This window comes from Rattus norvegicus, chromosome 9, assembly GCF_036323735.1.
Source record: "Rattus norvegicus strain BN/NHsdMcwi chromosome 9, GRCr8, whole genome shotgun sequence".
NCBI classification, from domain to species: domain Eukaryota; kingdom Metazoa; phylum Chordata; class Mammalia; order Rodentia; family Muridae; genus Rattus; species Rattus norvegicus.
In genome coordinates, this window is record NC_086027.1 from 48287385 (window position 1) to 48306898 (window position 19514).

General features: G+C 45.0%; 2 protein-coding genes across 7 annotated transcripts in view; both read right to left on the reverse strand.

Annotated features, from left to right (window-relative positions):
• The window catches only part of Aff3 (ALF transcription elongation factor 3), a 457478-nt gene that overhangs the window by 392482 nt on the left and 45482 nt on the right, over nt 1-19514 (reverse strand). The gene's annotated exons all lie outside the window — the stretch shown is intronic.
• The window catches only part of LOC134480358 (histidine-rich glycoprotein-like), a 62347-nt gene that overhangs the window by 17094 nt on the left and 25739 nt on the right, over nt 1-19514 (reverse strand). Inside the window, exon 1 of the mRNA XM_063267893.1 lies at nt 1-19514. This exon is cut by the window's left edge and continues 17094 nt beyond it; it is cut by the window's right edge and continues 25739 nt beyond it. Coding sequence (XP_063123963.1) covers nt 13702-14607 — 906 coding nt within the window. The 5' untranslated portion in view covers nt 14608-19514 and the 3' untranslated portion in view covers nt 1-13701.

Below are 19514 nucleotides of genomic sequence, written 5' to 3' on the forward strand. Positions count from 1 at the left end.
TAGCCATGTCTGCCACAGTCTGATAATAAGGATGTGTGTTGCCTTATTCAGCAGTGGAGCTCCTTGGGTACAGCTTTCTATATCTTGAAAGCCAAGTCCACGACACTTCGATGCAGGCCTTGTTTCGCTGAACTGCCTTCAGAGTCAAGGCACCTGGTAAATACGGAAGTCTCGGAATGTGTGCATGCGATGTCACAGGGCACATTGCTCTAAGTAAAGAGGCAGGGGGGCAATGGTGGCACTGTTTGAAGGAACATAGCCAGGCAGCTCAGTGTCTCCTCAGTCCCTTGAATTCCTTGATTTACTTCTTGGTCACTATAAGGCCAAATCCATAGACTATTTAAATGGTTCTGTCAGAACTGAAAACGCAGAGCAAGCTCTAAAAAAATCAGGGGCTGGTTTGCAATGTTTGTTACATTGTTTCCAGGCAACTGCCTTCCTCTTGCCTCAGGTTACACTGGATTTTTAAAGACCTGACCTTTAATAGAACTGCCCACGTGTGATCCTAGCCCCTTAGTACCTCACCAGACCTTCTACTGCATAGCTTCATGACCGTGGTGAGCCATGAGGAAAACAGGGTTTCCCATAAACTCATTGTAGGGTTGTGAAATAATAGATAAAATATTCAGGAAAAATGCAGTCCATCTTTTCTGATGACATATTAAAATAAATTATTCCAACTCATTGAATGAAGAGAAGCACGATTTCTAAAGAAGTACACAAAACAAGGAAGGAAAAAAGGGACTGGTCTTCCCAGACACTAAAGCAATGAAAGAGAACAAAAATATTCACTTCTATACATCAAAACATGACCACGAAGTTTAAAAAAAATAAAAATGGATAAACTTGGCATCGTAGTTTCTTACTACTGCTTTACCAAGGGAAAGCCAGAGGCATGAAGATCAAGAGTTGAAAGCCATCCTTAGCTTCCGTGTCTATACCTTTGGACCAGCCTAGACTACACAAAATCCTGTCTAAAAGCAAACAAACAAATGGGTAAAGCAAGGGAAAATATGTGCCAGCGAGGCAGAGTGATGATGTTAAAGACAATACAATTATCAGTGATACAACAGAGAGCATAATTACAAGCCATACAATGAAGACAGTGCAATGATAGAATCCCAAGCTCGCCTTAGGACATGAATGGGAAGGAAGGGAGGAAATAAGAAGGAGGCAGGAAGAGGCTCGTCTTTAATATAAGAAAACTGCAAAGGATTAAGCACTGTTTCCCTATGAGCAGGTAAAGAACTAAAACCTATGGCACTCAACCTAGACATCCTAGCCAGAAACTCCATATGCTCCTCCTGATATTGAAATGGATAGATCTTTCTGAAGAGAAGTTCCACAATTTATCAAAAACGCTATAAAATTCACAGCCATAAATAAACCTTTCAAAAAAGGGCTGGAGAGATAACTCCGAGGTTAAGAACACCGACTGCTCTTCCAGAGGTCCTGAGTTCAATTCCCAACACCCACATGGTGGCTCACAACCATCTGTAATGGGATCCGATGCCCTCTTCTAGTGTCTCTGAAGAAGTGACAGTAGACTCACATAAAATAAATAAATAAACCTTAAAAGTTCACAGCCTTCAATCAACACGTCCATCTTTAAGAATTTACTAAAGGGAAATGGAGAGATGGCTTACAAGCACTGGCTAACTCTTCTAGAAAACCAGGATTCAGTTTCCTGAATCCACAGTGTGGTTTGCAAGCACCTGTGACTCCAGTTCCAGGCAATCCAAAGGCATCCTGTGGCCTCAATGGGCATTGGGCACAAAAGTGGTACACAGACATACATGCAGGCAAACATATAAAACACATGTTGTGGGGTTGGGGATTTGGCTCAGAGGTAGAGCGCTTGCCTAGCAACCGCAAGGCCCTGGATTCGGTCCCCAGCTCCGAAAAAAAGAAAAGGAAAAAAAAAAAACACATGTTGTAAGAGACCCTACTAAAGAAATCTCACAATCTATGCAATACCTTCTTACAAAACTGTTTACCGCGGCCTGTGTTCCTGTAAAACATTAGGATACTAGGACAGGACACTCAAAGGGCAGGGAGACAAGTTGTGTCTATTCACACAATTGAACGCTAGCAATTGTTTCCAAAGCAGATACGGTGAGATCTAATAATAAATGAAAATACAAGATTCAAAACTATACAAGTGTGATCCACACGTATGAGAAAATACCTAGTGGGAATGCACACATTCCACATACAGAGAATCCGACATTGCTTTAACAAATGTGATGTGTTCTTAGAAAGTATCATTAGGCGATTCTGTCACTGTGCAGGATACATAAACTAAGACAGCTACTGTATCACCAGGCAATATAATCTTTCAGGCCGCCACACACATGTGACCATGGCTGACACCAGTCTTTGCTACAAAATAGCTCTAAATCTGTATTCACTCAGGAGGGCGGAGGGAGGGAGGAGAACAGGGGATGGAGGAGAACAGGGGATGGAGGAGAACAGGGGATGGAGGAGAATGAGGAAGGGAGGAATAGAGGGAGGGCAGTTACATAAAAGGGGTCTAAAAGAATACTCAGAAGCTCAACTTTAGAGAGTTTTTTGGGTTGTTTTCCCCTGATAATTGTTAGAATTTGGATTCTGGAGAGCCCATAATCATACAAATAAGAGAAAGTCTTTCTAAATTGATACTTCAAATTTGGAAAGTTTTGGCTTTGTCCGCTCGTTGGAAACTCCTCATCCAGCCATGAAGGACAAAAGGAAACAAAAGGGTGGAAGGGTAGCACATGCACACACACACACACACACACACACACACACAGACAACCAGTTCAAGGTCGGGCAGGAGGTTTCCAGCTTCTTGCCCACAAATGAAAACAAAACAACCTCCCACCCCCTCAGCTATTCTCTCCAGGAACCAATAAAATTACATTGTTCTCAAGCTGGGAAAAAAAAAGTCCAGAAACATCAGTAGGCCACAAGCAATGCACAGACACCTATCAGCAAAGAAGCCGCCCAATGCACAGAGCCCTTACAGAAAGTTGCAAAGCAGAGGGAACCATCTCAGGGGTCCCGTGAGCTACTAGCACAAAGAGCACGTTTTACTTTACCCCCACTATTTTATAAACACGAAGGTGTATGAATGAAAGGCAGCACGTGGCCTAGAGTTGGGGATAAGGAGACCAGTACCATCCCAACTCCTTCCATGGCCATCACCAGGACATGGATCCACATATGTACACAGGACCTCACCGTGTAACAGGACATCAGCTACTCAATCTGTGTCTTCAGGACAGGGGACTATGTGTGCAGCCTGTTTCTCTCTTCGCTGCCTAAGCAAACAGCACATTGGAAGGCTTGAAAACCCTAGAATAGTACATCTTTCCTAGGCCTCTGTCCTACACTGTAAACCTGGACTGAGTTCAACTTCTCAGACGGCCGACTGCATTCGGTGGTTCCTTCCTGTCACTGCAGAAATGTGGCAGTGGCTGTGGTGGCAGCACAGAGCATCCTATAGGCACATCCATGTTGGGATGTTATACCACAACTTGCTAGATTCCTACCCTAGAAAAGCAGTCAGTGTCCTGAACTGTAAGGCAGGCACACTCACAGGCATGATATATGTAGGCTCTACATATCTTTTACAGAAAGACAAATAATTACCCTGCCACTGTGAAAAAGTAAGGAGTTGTTTAATTCAACTGTACAACACAAGAAAAATTGGCACTAGAAAAGGAACATTGAGATCTACAGACCAGGATCTGTCAGGGCTGACCTTCCGGCAACAATTGCTAAACTTAATTAATAACGTTCTTCAAAGCCACCATGTTGAAAAGTTTGTGGTAGTTAGTGGCTCTCCCCAGTGGAGGCAAGTGTTTGAATTACCTACTGGGAACCTCTGCAGTTGCTTTTCTTCCAGGAGGAAGAGAGTGAATGCCCCTTTATTTAGTATATTCACAGTCCCTGTGGTCCAGGTGACACAGGCTAGCACTGCCCACTCATCTGACAGTTATGCCGATCCAGGCCTGGGTTTTCTCAAAGTGCATAATCTCACAAGGGTCAAAGTTGAATGTGATAGGCAGCTCTATGAATCACATCTCACAGAGGTGTCCATAACCCACCCCCTCATAAGTTTTAGCTCCATAGACATGGTGGTGCTCTCTACAGACACTTCTGGTGGTCTTCACCACAAAGGTCTGACCTCTGGGGGAGCGGTGCCTTCGACGTGCACGTGAGAAGAGACCACATGTGTAAGAGAGGACTACGTATGCAGGACACTGTCAAAGCTTACCTTAAAGACAGACTCGCGCTGGAGAACTATTCTGGCTGTGGCAAAAGCAGCCCCGGGATCGTAATCCTGGAGTGCCAAACCACTGAGTTTGCAGTGTTTGCTCTTCAGATGACAGGCGGGAAGCTGGAGTGAGAGTTTATGCATGTCTAATTAATCAAATAACCTCCGTGTCACTTATCCGTGGGCTGGCATTAGAAAATTCCCCTCGTGCCCCCAAATCATATGAATCCCGTGGTTTCCTATTCATTAAATCCGGCTTGGCCTGTGCCGATGTGTCATATTTTGACATGTAATCACAAGGGATGCGTAATCAGAATTAAGAAGAGACCTTAGCTGAAGTTGTCATGCCCTACTTCAACGAACAATTTCTGCCCACACGTGGCCAGAGCTGCATACGTCTTCCCCAAATGATGAGTATTAAGCCAGTAGAAACACAGCCACGCACAATTCCGCCGGCACGTTCCGAATAAAACGTTTCTTTCAGCTTTCGGCTAAACCCACGCAGAATATTTACACCATAGGCTGTTATTACGCGGAGCCACACGCAGACTTTCAATACCGTTGCCATCGTATTTACTGGCTAACCCTGCCGTGTTAATAAAACCATACTCTTCCCGAGCTTCAAACTCTCCTCGGCTTCCCTCTGCATTTAGAATCGATGTCAAACTCATTATTACCACCTGCCAGGCCCCTAGAGCGTCCTGCCGTCCACGCCCACTCTCTGAGCCCGACTTACCATCTTACCCACTCCTCCTCATCCCGCAACCTCTGCACCCCAGCCCTGACCCGCCATAGCTCAGCCGCCTCTGCCAGGCTGGCCTTTTCTCTTTGTTCTTTGTCTCCTGAACAGCTCTTGTCTCTGCTGCTGTCTCTTTTGTTTCAAAAGCTTTTCACCCAAACCTCTGTGGGGGCTCACTTGTCCCATCTCAGGTCAAATGTCACCCTACCAACGGGCCTCCCTGGCCACCCCAGCGAGTGCTACTCCACACCTGCCATCAATCTCTGTCACCTCCTCCTCTCCCATCTCATTTTTCTTCACAACACAAATACATTCCAGTGGGAAGTGCCCTGCTTTTGAGGATCATCTGGCTACCAAAGCATAAGAACACCATTTTGCTGATGCTCTGTTATGCTCACAGACGGGAGCATGGCTGCCCTCTGAGAGGCTCCACCCAGCTGCTGACAGACACAGACACCCACAGCCAAACAGGGGGTGGAACTTAAGGTTTCTTATAGAAGAACAGGAGAAAGGATTTTGGGTCCCAAAGGGGATAGGAACGCTAGAGGAGTCAACTAACCTGGACCCTTGGGGCTCTCAGAGTCTGAACCACCAACCAAAGTACACACACAGGCTGGACCTGGGCCTCCCTGCTCATATGCAGCAGATGTGCAGCTTGGCCTGCATCATGTGGGTTCTGAACAAGTGGAACGGGGACTATCCCAAAAGCTGTTGCCTGTCTGTGGGATATGTTCTTCTAGTCTTGTCTGACCTCAGTGGGAGTGGAAGCGATGAGCCTAGCAGTGACTTAAAGTGACAGGGGGATATCCAGGGGGATTCTACCCGCTCAGAGGAGAAGGGGGATGGAGGAATTGACCAGGAGGGGGCAGTGAGTGGGATGTAGAGTAGGTAAAAAACAGATAAAATACGAGTACCATTTGCTTTCACTGCAGTCTAGAGTCGGTAGTGACATATAGTGGGAGCACAGTGCATATGTGGCACATAAATGACTATAGATGACACAAGCTGCAGGCATGGTGGATACCCTTGTGGAGGCACCAAATAATAAAAGATGCTAATGGACAAACAGGCAAGTGACCCAGAAATGATGGTTATGTGATCAGAGTTGGCCAGAGGTATCTGATCAGGAGAAAGGAGAAAACCTATTGAACACAGACCTTGTCTCGTCGTTTGCTCATGGTTTGAGTACGCTCCCTGTAGGTGAGTCTGTGAGAAGTGTGGTGATACTGGCAGAGGGTGCGGCCTGCTGAGGGTGCTTGTGTCACTGGCAGTGTGCAGACCTGAAGTAGAGCGCTCTCCTAGGACTACTCGGTTACCTCTCTTGAGAAGGTGGTAAGACAGAGGATCTCCCCTCTCCTCACTCTGGCTTCCTGCTTCACCATGTGACCTTGACGCTCTGTGGCCACACCACCGTGACTGATCCTCCGAGATGTGATTCAGCCAGAGGGACCTTAGCAGAGCTGGTGCCTTGCAGTTTGGACATTCAGCTTCCAAAACTGTGAGTTAAGGAAGTGTCCATGCTCTATGCTGCTCCAGGAGCAGCGGAAGTGCTCCAGCTCACCTGCACCAGGATGACTCAGGGGTTTGAGACTGAAGAGCCTGAACTCTCACACACACACTGCCTGGACTATCATAGCTACTCAACTAATACCACTACATTTCTAAACACATGTGTGAAGAACATTTTTGATGTAATTTTAGGTTCCCTGGCTGGAACAACCATTCCAGTGGTTCTTTCTGGTATAAACCTACAGGGTGTGTGGATGCTAAAATGAAGGAGGAGAAGTCCATCCATGAATGCAGGTAGGACGCAACTCTGAAGAATGTTTTGTTAAGTGGGAAGGATTTCATCTAATCCCTAAAGACTTGCAAGAGGCTTTACCGGTGCAAACAGACTTTAGCTCATCCACATTTTTCATGCCCAGAAACTGGAACATTAAAATACCAGGAACCCTTTCAGTACCGCAACCGTGTGATACTCTGCACACTGGAGAAACTCTGCAACCGCCAAGACCAGCTCCCGGGGAGCTACCAAAGAACCCGATGATCCCATCAAAAGAGTATCAATTTGGCTTTGACAAAAGTTGTGGCCTCAGCCCCAGACAGGAAGGAGAGAAAAGTGGGATGGCAGTGTGGGCTACATGTCCCCATGGCTTTTGAAGCATGCACCCCTAACAGCCAAACTGCGCTGCTCCCCAGCTGGGAGGTGTGCACAGTGTATACCTATGCTGCACATAAGGAATAGGATGGGGAGGATAGCAGATCAAAACGAAACAATGTCGCAATGTCCAAATGTCAAAGAAATTGGCCAAGGATAAATAAAGGGTCTCAGAGCAAGATGCTAAAACATAAAATGGTCCTGCCAGGGCATGCAACAAAAAATAGCATTGTTTTTACTACAGCCATCTGAAACATAGAGCTGGAGTTCCTTAATGGTGAACTTGTAAAAGGGGCTACTCATGGATACCCACTTCCAAAGACCCCTGGTAATCCACTCTGGAGACTAGAAGTTTGCACAGGTTACTAAGGCTTTCTCTCACGTTTTCTCTTTGAGAATGCCCAGTCTCCGTTTCTACATTTGCACCTTACAGAGGTCGGCTCCTGTTTAAATTCGCTGCCAGGATTATTTTGCCGGTTTCTTTAACCCTGGCCAGTCCCCTGAGAGCATATGTGCTCTGGGCTTTCCTAATCAGCAGCTCGCACCTGAGCATGACTCCAGCAATTAGCCCTCGCCACGCCAGCATCCTCTCTTCCCATCTGGCCACAGGGCTTGGACTGAACATATCTCAGAGCTGTGACTTCATGCTTCTCCCTACTTTGCTCTGCCACAAGGTGCCTGGGTTCTCGATTACCGCACCATCAGTGCCTTAAGGGCATAGCTCATATTTCCTTCCATTTTCCCCTCTCCTGGCATCCAGGCTCCTTTCCCATGGAGCACAGCCCCTAAACGCTCGTTTACAGATGCTAACACTCTCTAGGTTCATACGTGTCCGTAAAGATGTTCTGGGTGAGCTAGCTTTCTGTTTCCATCTGCTGCTGTCCGCTAAGAGACACGTATGGGGGGCGGGGAAAGCTCTGAATGGAACGACTAAACGTATTCCGAACTGCATACCCCTCCCTCCCTTCCTTCAGACCCTCAGTTACAGAGCTGAACAGACCCTGGGATCTTTTTCCAAGATGCTTGCTTTTTTTTTTTCCTTAAATCCAAATGCCGACATTAAGTTCGCTCTCCTGACCCACTGCAGCAGTCAAAGATGAAATAATAAAATTCCCTGGGCAGTAAAGGAAAATGCACACTGTCTCACCTCCTCCTCCGTGGATGGGCCTGGTGCTTGCTGCTTCGCCGGACACTGGATGATCAGCGTGACATGAAACTGAGCACTGGACGTAAACCATGACCCTCAGAGGGTGACCTCTGAGCTTTAGCGTGAGAGTAGCTGATAAGTTTACATCTCTTGAAAAATAATCTACAGATAGATGTGCCAGAGAAGAGAAAGCAACAGAACCGTGCATCTAAAGGCGTGGCTTTGTACACCGGTGGGCTGGCCAAACCCTTGCCTTGCACCATGAGGCAAGATGTGAAGAGGCAGGGCAGGGCAGGAGCCAGCTTCGGGGAACACAGGCTAGGACAGCACTCTGCTTTGTGAGAGAGAGCCTCTGGAGCCTGAGGACCCAGAGGATCACTTCCAATCTTATCAACAGAGGCTCATATGCACCTCATTAACTTGGCTGCAATGGTGCTGGTTGGAAAGACAGTAAAGGAAGGGAGGGAGGGAGAGAGGAAGGGAGGGAGGGACAAATAGGCAAAGGCAGTAGATGTGGAAAGGGCTACACGAGAAGCCACTGACACTTGTCTTTATTCCAGGGACCTGTGTTAGTCAGAGACGGAAAGCACCAGAGAACCACAGTAGCCAAACACCAGCAGACACCTCCCACCAGCAACAGCCAGGTTTCTGCTAGACCTCTGCCTCTATGGTTACCTGCAGCTGTGCATGCAACTGTGGACAGTTAACACGCAGAGCTCCCACTGTATGCAGCCTCTCCCTAGTCCAAGAGATGCCATTAGCACCTCCTCTGGGAGTCTCAACAAATACTCCCCATTTTAATCTAGGTCCTTGGAAACAGGCATCCCCTGGCTTTAAAAGCATCTACCGCACACTGACCCACAGCTTAGGGCGGGCAACTAAAAACCTCTTCTGCATCTGTAAAATGGGTGTGGGGCGAGAGTCAATCATGCATGCATGCTGTCTACTGTCTATGCTAAAATACACTTGAGCATCTACCTTACCCCCAAAATCCAGAACAGGAAAGGCCCCAAGCTTGCAAATGCTTTAAGCATCATGTCAGCAAGATTTTAGATTTTCAGGTGAGGGGTGCTCAACCAGAATCTGCATAGATATTCCTAAACTGTAACACTTCTAAACTATGAAATGCTTCTGGTTATATGCTTCAACCTGTAAACCTCTGAGGCTTCCATCATGGTAACTGCTGGCCACGTTAAGTGAGCATACCACAGTTCTTCTAATAAGTGCTCAGTGGGCTTTCAGCAGCGAACTTCTGATAGTATTCGTAATTCCAATGCGATATGAAAAGTCCGTTCTTCACCTGAGGGATCTCAAACCCCGATGCTCACACAGCCCTCCTCGTTCCCTGTCCCTGTCCTGGCATTGAGGGAAGGTGAATGATATCAGAAAGGCTCTCCCTCATTGTCTCAACAAACCTTTGAGTTTCCAAACTTAAAGAGTTACTGCATCTCAGAATCCCAAACTCTGGGGAAAACCCTAAACTATCTCAATAAAATTAAATGAACATGCTTTTAATTATTTTTAAAACCTGCTGTGTATATTCTTAGATTTTCCTCTTACTAGAATCCGATCAGAACAATAATTTATTGCATTTTTTTTTCAAAACAGCTAAAAGAGAGGATTTTAGTGTTCCAGCACAAAGAAACCTGAAGTGTTTGAGGTGACAGATATGCAAATTACGCTAATTCAATCATCTGCCCATTGCACACATGTCAAAACCTCACAATGTACCCTACAGATATATATACAATTATGTGTCAATTAGATAAGAAAATATGTGTCAATTAGATAAGTAAATATGCCATCTAATGGCACAAATACAGCATCAATAGCTGAACACTTATAAAGAATATCAGAATACTCATTTTAATAAAAAGGAGAGACATTCTTTAAAAATACCACACACAGTTAGAGTAATTAAAGCCTTGAGTTTAAACAGTCACCACTGTATGCTAACAATGCAGTAGGCTCTCCCATCTCTCTCCAGTGTGCGGACGAAGTCCTCCACAAGGAGCAAAGCTTCCAATCCTTGGTGCCAAATTAAACCACAAAGCTGCTTCTGCTGTTCCCTGCCTTGTACTTTATATTAACAAGCACCATAAAAGAACGCCTTTAAGATAATATTTATTTGCAGAAACAGGCATCGATTCAAGGCACTTAGAAGCACATGTGTGTATTGAGGGGTGAACTAGAGGGAATCCTAGTATTTCATCATGTCATGGGGATTATTACAATGTACCTGGGTATCTCTCTGCTCCGCTCATTCCCAATATTTCATGTCAAGCTTTACCACCAACCAAAGCCATTCTCCTGGCATACCTGCATATTATCCGCAATAATGATGCCGGTAAATATCATGTCAGGCTGTCTGAGATTACATAAACATGACATAGTTTAGGAAGGAATGCTTCTCTGTAGCTTACCAGTTAACTAAGATAAAGCCATGACAAATATCATAAGCTATAAATAAAGACATTCACCACTGCACTGCACTTATTCACGTCTGGGTTGAACAAATGTTAATTACAGAGAATTTGAAAATGGGGCTTGTTAATGTCATTTTTAATTTAGCATGTTACAGTGTAAATGTTTTCCATTGTGGTAATTTACACCTGTTACCACAAGCTTCATTATTAGGTTTACAGAGGAACAGCTCTCTGTGACTCTTAAAATTTGCTTAAAGTGGCAGAAACAATTACTAATTAGAAGGGCATGTTTACTTTAATTATATTTATTTCCTAGTCTAGTTTTATACATAATGCACTATGGAAGTGTATGATTTCATTAGCGAAACCAATTCATCACAAGCAGTTTTTCAGATGAGCATTGTTTTAAAGGCTGCCACGGATCCAGTGTCTGCGAAATCCCTTTGATGGCATCTCTGCAGAGACACGCCTACGCGGTCTCTCCCGGGTGAGCTTAAAGCTCCACACTTCCCTTAGCAAGGATAATTCATCTCTCAGGAACACAAATGCAGATTTTAAGATACTGTGTGTAAGTATGCAAATGAGCTAGGTACAATTATATTCAAAATCAACATGGGGTTTATTTATTGGTATTTATACTCACAAACTTCATTTAAAAACCCTATTCTAAATATATGAAAAGGAAATCTGGATTATAAATCAAATGACACAGAATGTTTTTCTCCCTAAAGACAGGCTGGCATTTGCATACACAATGACTTTGGGGATGGAGGTCCCATACTGGGCACAGGAATCAATAGTATAAAGTTCACAGCTGGGTAAATTTATTGAGGACTTTTCTCCCCACAGCAATCCACAGAGCACCTTCCAGTGCTGGTGTCCAGTGGGGAAGGAAGGACGCTTCCCTGACAGTACCAATTTGATCTCTCCATAACCTGTGACAAAAGTGTGTGCTGTCTTCAGCAATAGGGTCTTACCATCCAATTCTGGTAGGCACCCAAAAGCAAGGGTGAAAGAACTGTTTTAGGGCATCTCAAGAATACCCCCGAACAACCTGAAGGTCAGCGTCACACAGTTAGCACAGGGCTTTCTGTTTGGCAGCCTGCGGCTCCTGGGAGGAACATTGCTCTATAAGGAGAGGCAACTGGAACTGTTCACCAGAAACCCTGGAACCATGCGAGATGGTGTATGGCACCAAGGGCTTTTGAGAAGCTGGGAGAGGGGTCTACATTTCAGACCCTAAAGAAACGCGAGGCTCTTGATTGGATTCTCAATTTTTTCTTTAAAGGGAATAATACTTATAAGGACAAGTGCCAAGGCAACTAAAAATACAAAGTGCAGGCTAGATGATATTTTATTGAAGTGAAAACTGATGTTTCCATGGTAAAAACAGAAGACTATACATGTGAAGTTAGAATGAACTGGATCTGTGGCACTGTCCCCAAGTCCAGCAAGCAGAAGTAACAACTGTGAAGCAAGGAGAGGGGTTGATTAGCATGAGGTGAGAATGTGCCCACGAGGGGAGGAGAAGGGCCACCCAGTGTTCCCTGCACCTTGGTGTGAAGGAGCCCCTGAGTGCCCCCCACCCCCGTGCTCGAGGTGTGAATGAGCCCCGTGTGCAGAGGAGAAGGGCGCCCCATGTTGACTGCACCATTCTCAACTTCTCCACAAGCTTGGAACTTTTTAAATCACAAACCGAGGAAATACAAGTATCCTACGGTCACTTGGGAGGCTAAGTCCGTAACTCCTCCATGTGACTTCACATCACTCCTTCTGTGTAACCTGCAGGAGGCGTTAATGTACTGTTGTCGATGTGAACATCTGGATGTAATAGTAAACCCAATTAAATGGTAGCGCTGACAGATGCAAAGGGTACCAAGTCCTAAGCCCACGGAGATGAATATTTCCTTCATTATAGCATTCTACATTTAACAAAGTATGATTTCCTAAGAGAAAGGAAACTGCAGGTGGAATCTTTTTTTTTCCTTCGGAGCTGAGGACCGAACCCAGGGCCTTGCGCTCTACCACTGAGCTAAATCCCCAATCCCTGCAGGTAGGATCTTGTTCACTGGAGAATCCCATACGATCCAAAAGGGTTCAAACTACCCAAGCCTCTCCTATTTCTGAGCCGCTCACACAAGTGTGGATGAGCTTTCCTGTACTAACTAGCACGTGATAAAATAATACAGGCAACCTTTTCAGGAAACACCATGGCAAAAGCCAATGAGAGGGCAGCCCCACTGAAGGGCGTCCACACAAACAGTGTCACACACCGAAGTACACTAGCTGCAGTCTTCCCCTACCTGAACATAAATCCTCAGATTCTATTCACACCCCTTGTAACTGAGATTGGACTTTCCAGCAGTCATAACCATTTTTAGAGAGAAGTCAGTCCCTAAATTTCTGAGTTCCCCCAGTGGTTTTTCCCATTCCTCCTACCCCAAACCGTTATCAGTAAGTTATCCTCAGCAGAGCATTCTGGTACCTGCTTTGATCCCAGCAGCCAAGAGGCAGAGGCCAGTGAATGTCTGTGAGTTCAAGGCCAGCCTGGTCTACACAACAAGTTCCAAGGTTACCTAGGTTTACTTAGGGCTCAACAAAACAGAACAGACAAACAGATGATTAAGCTGCTTCGTTAAAGATTTGGTCACTTCCACTCCTGGACAGGTGTGTAATTATCAATATAGCCCGTATCTGACTAAGGAAATCCAAACAGGGGGAGCCTGCTGAGCCCCAAGACCCATATGATAGAAGGAGAGAGCTAAAACCACGGGTTTTCCTCTGCCCTCCACATACATGCTGAAGCAAGGGTTCCCCACTCATGCACGGTAAGTGAAAATGAAATCGTGGTTTTTAAGGGAAGCAAAAAGATATTTTGAACAAGAGCGGGAAAACAGTAGCTCAAGCAATTTAATGCCTCTGGGGAAGGAGCAGGGGCTGCTAGTGAGGAGCCAGTTAAAGCCAGGGCAGTCAATAAATCAGCAGCTCGGCAGCTTTCAACTCTGGTCTCAAACACACCGCACTAGCAATGTTCTGAGGCCAAAATAGATCTTCTATCTCCAGAGAAGGAAAGAGTTGGGTTGAAGCGAAGCTTGTTAGGAGAAACAAGAGAGGCTGGAGTTGAGCCTGACAGCAGTACCTTCCCACACCCTCTCTGCAAGCTACGGAGTTCAAGTGGTAAAAATTAACATGGCTCCCATTTTTCATCCACTGTAGGTGTGGAGTCAAGTCCAAGCACAGGGAGCTGGACAGTGTGCCGACGTGTGTGTGTGTGTGTGTGTGTGTGTGTGTGTGTGTGTGTGTGTGTATGTATGTATGTGTGGTGTGTGTGTGTGATATATGTGTATGCGTGTGTGTGATGTGTGTGATGTATGTGTATGTGTGTGTGTTATGTGTATGGTGTATGTGTATGTGGTATGTGTGCTTGTATATGGTATGTGTGTGTGTGTGATGTGTGTATGTGTGGTATGTGTGGTGTGTGTATGTATAGTATGTGTATGTGGTATGTGTGGTGTGTGTGTATGTGTATGTGTGTGTATGTGTTATGTGTGTGTGTGTATGCTTGTATGTCGTATGTGTGTGTGGTGTGTGTGTGTGTGTGTGTGGTGTGTGTGGTGTGTGTATGTATAGTGTGTGTATGTGGTGTGTGTGTGTGTGTGTGTGTAGTGTGTGTGTGTATGTGTATGTGTTATGTGTGTGGTGTATGTGTATGCTTGTATGTGGTATGTGTGAGGTGTGTGTGTGTGTGTGGTGTGTATGTAGTGTGTGTATGTGGTGTGTGTGTGTGTGTGTGAGTGTGTGTAGTGTGTAGTGTGTGTACGGCATATGCTGTGATGTATTTAAAGGATAACCTGAAGAAAGTGAGGTTGCTAACATGGGGTCAATTTCATCAAAGTATAACCCTCTTCTTAGAAACCATGGAACCAGAGTAATTAGATTACAATCTTTCCAACACTGCGGGAGAGATTTGATCAATTAGAGCCAAGATCAGTTACATTATTTGGTTTACCTAAGTAATGGACCCTTAAATGCAATCAATACTTCTCCAGGCTGTGAGCCTCCAAGACCCGAGACACATTCAACAGAACACAGATGCGGTTTTCAAAGAATCTCAATGATAAACCAGGATCTCAATGATAAGCCAGGATTGGGGGCTGAGGGTGGAGGGAGGGGAATGAGAGGTAGGGCGGGGGTGGAGGGAAGGAGTAGGAATCAAGTGTGTTATACGGATCCTTTCTGTCCTGTCCTCATCGTGTGCTGTTTTCTGTCCCTCACAGTCCACACAGGCTCTGTTTATAACACTGAGAAGCCCCATTCCCAGGTTGAGCAATCACAGCATTCAATTTCTTTTGAAAATGTCGATATTAAAACCTGGCTGACAGGGGGAAGAAAAAAGATTATTTCAATTTTTGTGTTTTTTTAAAAATACACCAAAATCACGCAGTGACACTACAAAGAACAACAGAGGAGTTGACGCCCACTCTTTCCATCTCTTAGCCCACATGAATTTACAGAAGGAGAGAGTTTCACCCCTTTGCTTGGAACATATCCTTAAAAGAACTGATAACACCAAACTCCCATACTATCTACACTGCCTGGTTCTGCTCTACCCTAAGTCATCTATAACAAAATTAGAAACTGTCATTCACATAGTAGGTCTGCTCGCCGCCATTAGGGACTAAAAATAACGTACTGTACATCCCAGGAAATTCCCAGTGTGTCCTCTTAGCCCACAGAGCATCATCCTAAATGAAGTCTGCCGGACAAGCTGGACAGGGTCAGAAGCAACCACACACTTGCCATCCTCAACCTCCTGGTGCGTTTGCCTGGGCATGCGCACCTGCGGCAGGCAAAGCTCTCGCCTATCCGACATTTGCCTAACACACTTGTAATAATTAGAGAGCAAAGCAACTAATTCCTGGCTTCCTCGGGGGGGGGGGGGTGAGGTTTCTGTTAAAGTGTGCGGAGGAATGTGGCAAGAGGGGGAAAGGAGGGGAAATTTTATCCTGAGAGTCTACTCTGCAGAGCTTTGAAGTCCCTGCAGTTACGGTGAAGAGACCCTGAGATGATATGAAACAACGGCAAATCAAAAAGTCACTCACAGTTACTTCTAGCACCAATTATCTTCCTCTTGGCAGCAGTTGGGAAATTATGTTTTACTCAAAAGTCAGCCTGTTGACTTTATTTACACAACACCTGAACCTTGCTGGGTGTGGGCTTGGGAGGGAGCCACCATGGAATTTCAGGTTTTGCTTTTTGGCAGCACTGGGGTCTGAGAGCAGCATTCTGAATGACTCTCTGCTTCATCTAGCTGTCACCATGCTGTAAGAAGAATGTGACTGGCCTCTTTGTTAAGAGCTACCCTTTTTGAGCATTAAAGCTGAATTGGCTATATTCCCACACAAGGAGCTTGTACCTCATTGGTGTGATGGAGCCCAAGTACAGTAAAGCCTTGACCATTGATTTCCCAGTGACTACATAAATGCAGCCACCATGTCCTTACTTGTTTCTGTTGGCTTAATATCATTTTTTCTGAGCATGCCTTTAGTAGAGTGGTAGGTTTGTAGTTAACCCTCATTTCTATTCATGAAAATTACAAGGTCCTGTCCAATGCTTCCACAAAAGATATTTGGTACATGACCACAGAATTTATAACGCTGGCCAATATCACCTTTACTATTTTAGTATCACAACTTTTGTAGTCCCTACTCCTTCATCTGAAGGATAACCCTATTGCCTTCCTCCTATACCGATGGTTTACATATCATAGGCTCTAACAGAAAGCAGAGATGGTACCCGGCCCATTGCAGCATTCTCTACCTCAACTTCCTCCCTGCTAAGGGGTCTCCCGCTCTCCCTGCAAGCCATTGTCATGCCAGGCACAAATTCAAGAACTCTTACTCTGTTGTTAAAGACAGGAGTTAGGTGTAAAGAGATCAAAGCCAGAACATCAGTAAAACCTTTTAAAGCAGTCCTAGTAGGAACCAGTTGTCATATCTGAGCTGTTGGCCAGAAAGCGATTTTTTAAAGATCTGTACGGCAGATATTTTAGGGTCTGTGGGACAAGTAATTTTTGCAACAACTGCTCGTCAATGCCATGGTAGAGTGAAAGCAGCCAAAGATAACAGGTAAGTGAATAAATGTAAACTACGTTCCAATAAAACTTTATTTACAAAAGTAAGTGGTGGGCTATATGTAGCTCCCGGTCCACAGTTTCTAGATCAATCTAATCATTACCCATTTAGAAGTGGCTGCTCAGCAAACAGATGCATTGAACTGCATGAGCTACCTAGCTCACATTTCTTCTTGTCCATGACATGGGAGACTCTCAAGTGGCATGTGGAGATCAATACCCCACCCCATGAATCTCCCTCTCCACCCTCCCTCCTTCCCCCTCTCCCCTTCTCTTCCTCCCTCCCTCCCTCCCTCCCTCTCTCCCCCGTCTCTCTCCCTCCTTGTATTACATTAATGATTCCATGCAAACAAGGACAAACCTTGTTCTGAGAGGAACCACATCTGTCCCACTAGTCACTGCAGACCTACATATCAAACACAAGCTCGATACTGTGTCTAGAATTTCATCAGAATTGGACGCTCTTGCCCACCTGTAGTTCCTAAACCATGTTTTTTCCCCTTGTGGGACACACTGCTTAAAATAATTTCCGATCTTCTGGAATACTATTTTCCCTGAGTCACAAAGCATTGTCTTTTTTTTTTTTTTTGGTTCTTTTTTTTTTGGAGCTGGGGACTGAACCCAGGGCCTTGCGCTTCCTAGGCAAGCGCTCTACCACTGAGCTAAATCCCCAACCCCACAAAGCATTGTCTTGATGGCTGTACAATCACATCTCCAAGATCTTGCCCTGCCCAAGAGACCCAAATGCATTATCTTCTGTATCTCAGGCTTTAATTTCTCCTAAACATGTTTACTCTGCCCTTTCCAAAGCCAAGATAATTTTCCTGATAAAGCTGACAAGATCCAAATAGGAGTCCAGCAGCTCTGTTTCCTTCCCTTGTCTGTTTACAATACACCATCTGTTCCAAATAAGCCTATGTCACTGGGGTTATTTTGGCTTCAAAAATAATTGTTTGAAAATTGCTATCTACATGTGACCATCCATGGCTTGCCTGGGACAGTCTTGCACATGCCTTTGCCCTGGGGTAACGGTCAGCAGAGCCCTCAAGTGCCTCATGTGAACAGCTGGTTGCACAGCAAAGCAGGAGAAACAGTGAAATGCATCACAGGCTTCCTGTCTCTCTCATGCTTGAGAATAAAAGGCATCTCTGTTGAAATGCCTACATCTGCCATTTACCAGCGGGGTGACCTTGAAATAAATTCTTTAATCTGATGCTTGGTTTTGCTCTATAGAGCCTCTGTGCCTATGAAATGATTAGACGCGTGATTGAGCACTTCGTGTAGGACATATATCGCACAGTAAATGCTCAACAGATGCTACTAGTTTTTATCATTATTTTTCTTATCAATATCGTTATCATCCTCTGTGTCTTCCACAGCACCATGGCAACTGCATCCCCCCTCTTGGGACAGTCTGCCCTTCCCCTTTCCTCAGAGTCACCTCCTCTCTCTCACCAGCTCTTGCTCCTGGGTGTAAACTCCTCACAATGCTGTCAAGTTTCTCTCAGGTTACTGAGAAAAATCCTTAGGTGCACTGGAAAGCTGGGATGCTTGCTTGCAAATCTCCCTCAGGCAGAGAAGCAGCCTGCATTTCCAAAGCTGAGCTGCCCTGGCAGGAAGAGACATGGCTCTACAGACCCCTTGGAATATGTCCCTCCCAAACTGACACTCCCTATCTACCATCCCTCATAGATCCCTTGGGAACCCACCACCAACTGCACAAACACAAAATGAAGGAAAATTCAATTCTTAAATTGCTCCAGTAAACCATACTAGAGAGTCAATGATTCCCCTGCACTGAGGAAAAGATTGATCAAGGGTGTGTTCAAACTGGGAACCAGAAAAGGGACCCCATGGGGAGAAAAAAAATGAGAGCCAGCAGTCAGAAATGGCAGCCAGTTACTAACTAGTGGTCAATAGTGGCAAGCACTTTACAAATGTTAGGCCATACATTGTTCTCAACAACTCTAGGAGAAACTGAGGCTCAGGGGGCTAATCCAAGGACACAATGGGAAAAGACAGAAACTGAATTTGTCATGGATCTTCTATACCCAGAGATCTCTCTGTTTAAGTGTTAATTTTTTATAAAGATGGCCCCTTCCTGTTTTCAGTTTAAAAATAAGAGCCTCAGTAAAGGAAGTAAACACAATGTATACATATAGCTTCACAGTAAACACAATGATGCATGTAGCTTCACAGAAAACACATTGTATACACATAGCTTCACAGAAAACACATTGTATACATGTAGCTTTACAGTAAATACAATGTATACACATACCTTTTCAGCCATGTACCAATTTGTTGATTAAACCAGCAGAGCTGGGTAAAAGTTGTGGACTGACGGTTGGTATTTTATACAATATAATACACAATCTGCACAATGCCAGGAGCTTGTAGGAGGTATGCATCATGCAGGTATGCATCAGTCAGGAAGGCACCATGCAGGTATGCATCATATAGTTTTGAGACTCACTTGGAATCATCTTGTATTCCAATGGAGAACATCCCCCAAGGTCCTAAACTTGGACTCCTAGACTAGTCCATGTACCCATCGCACATATAATCTTGCATAAGACATCACTGTCCCTAGGGTTTTTAATTTATCTTTGTTCTGTATGTGTTATTTCGGTAGACCAACATGCAACAG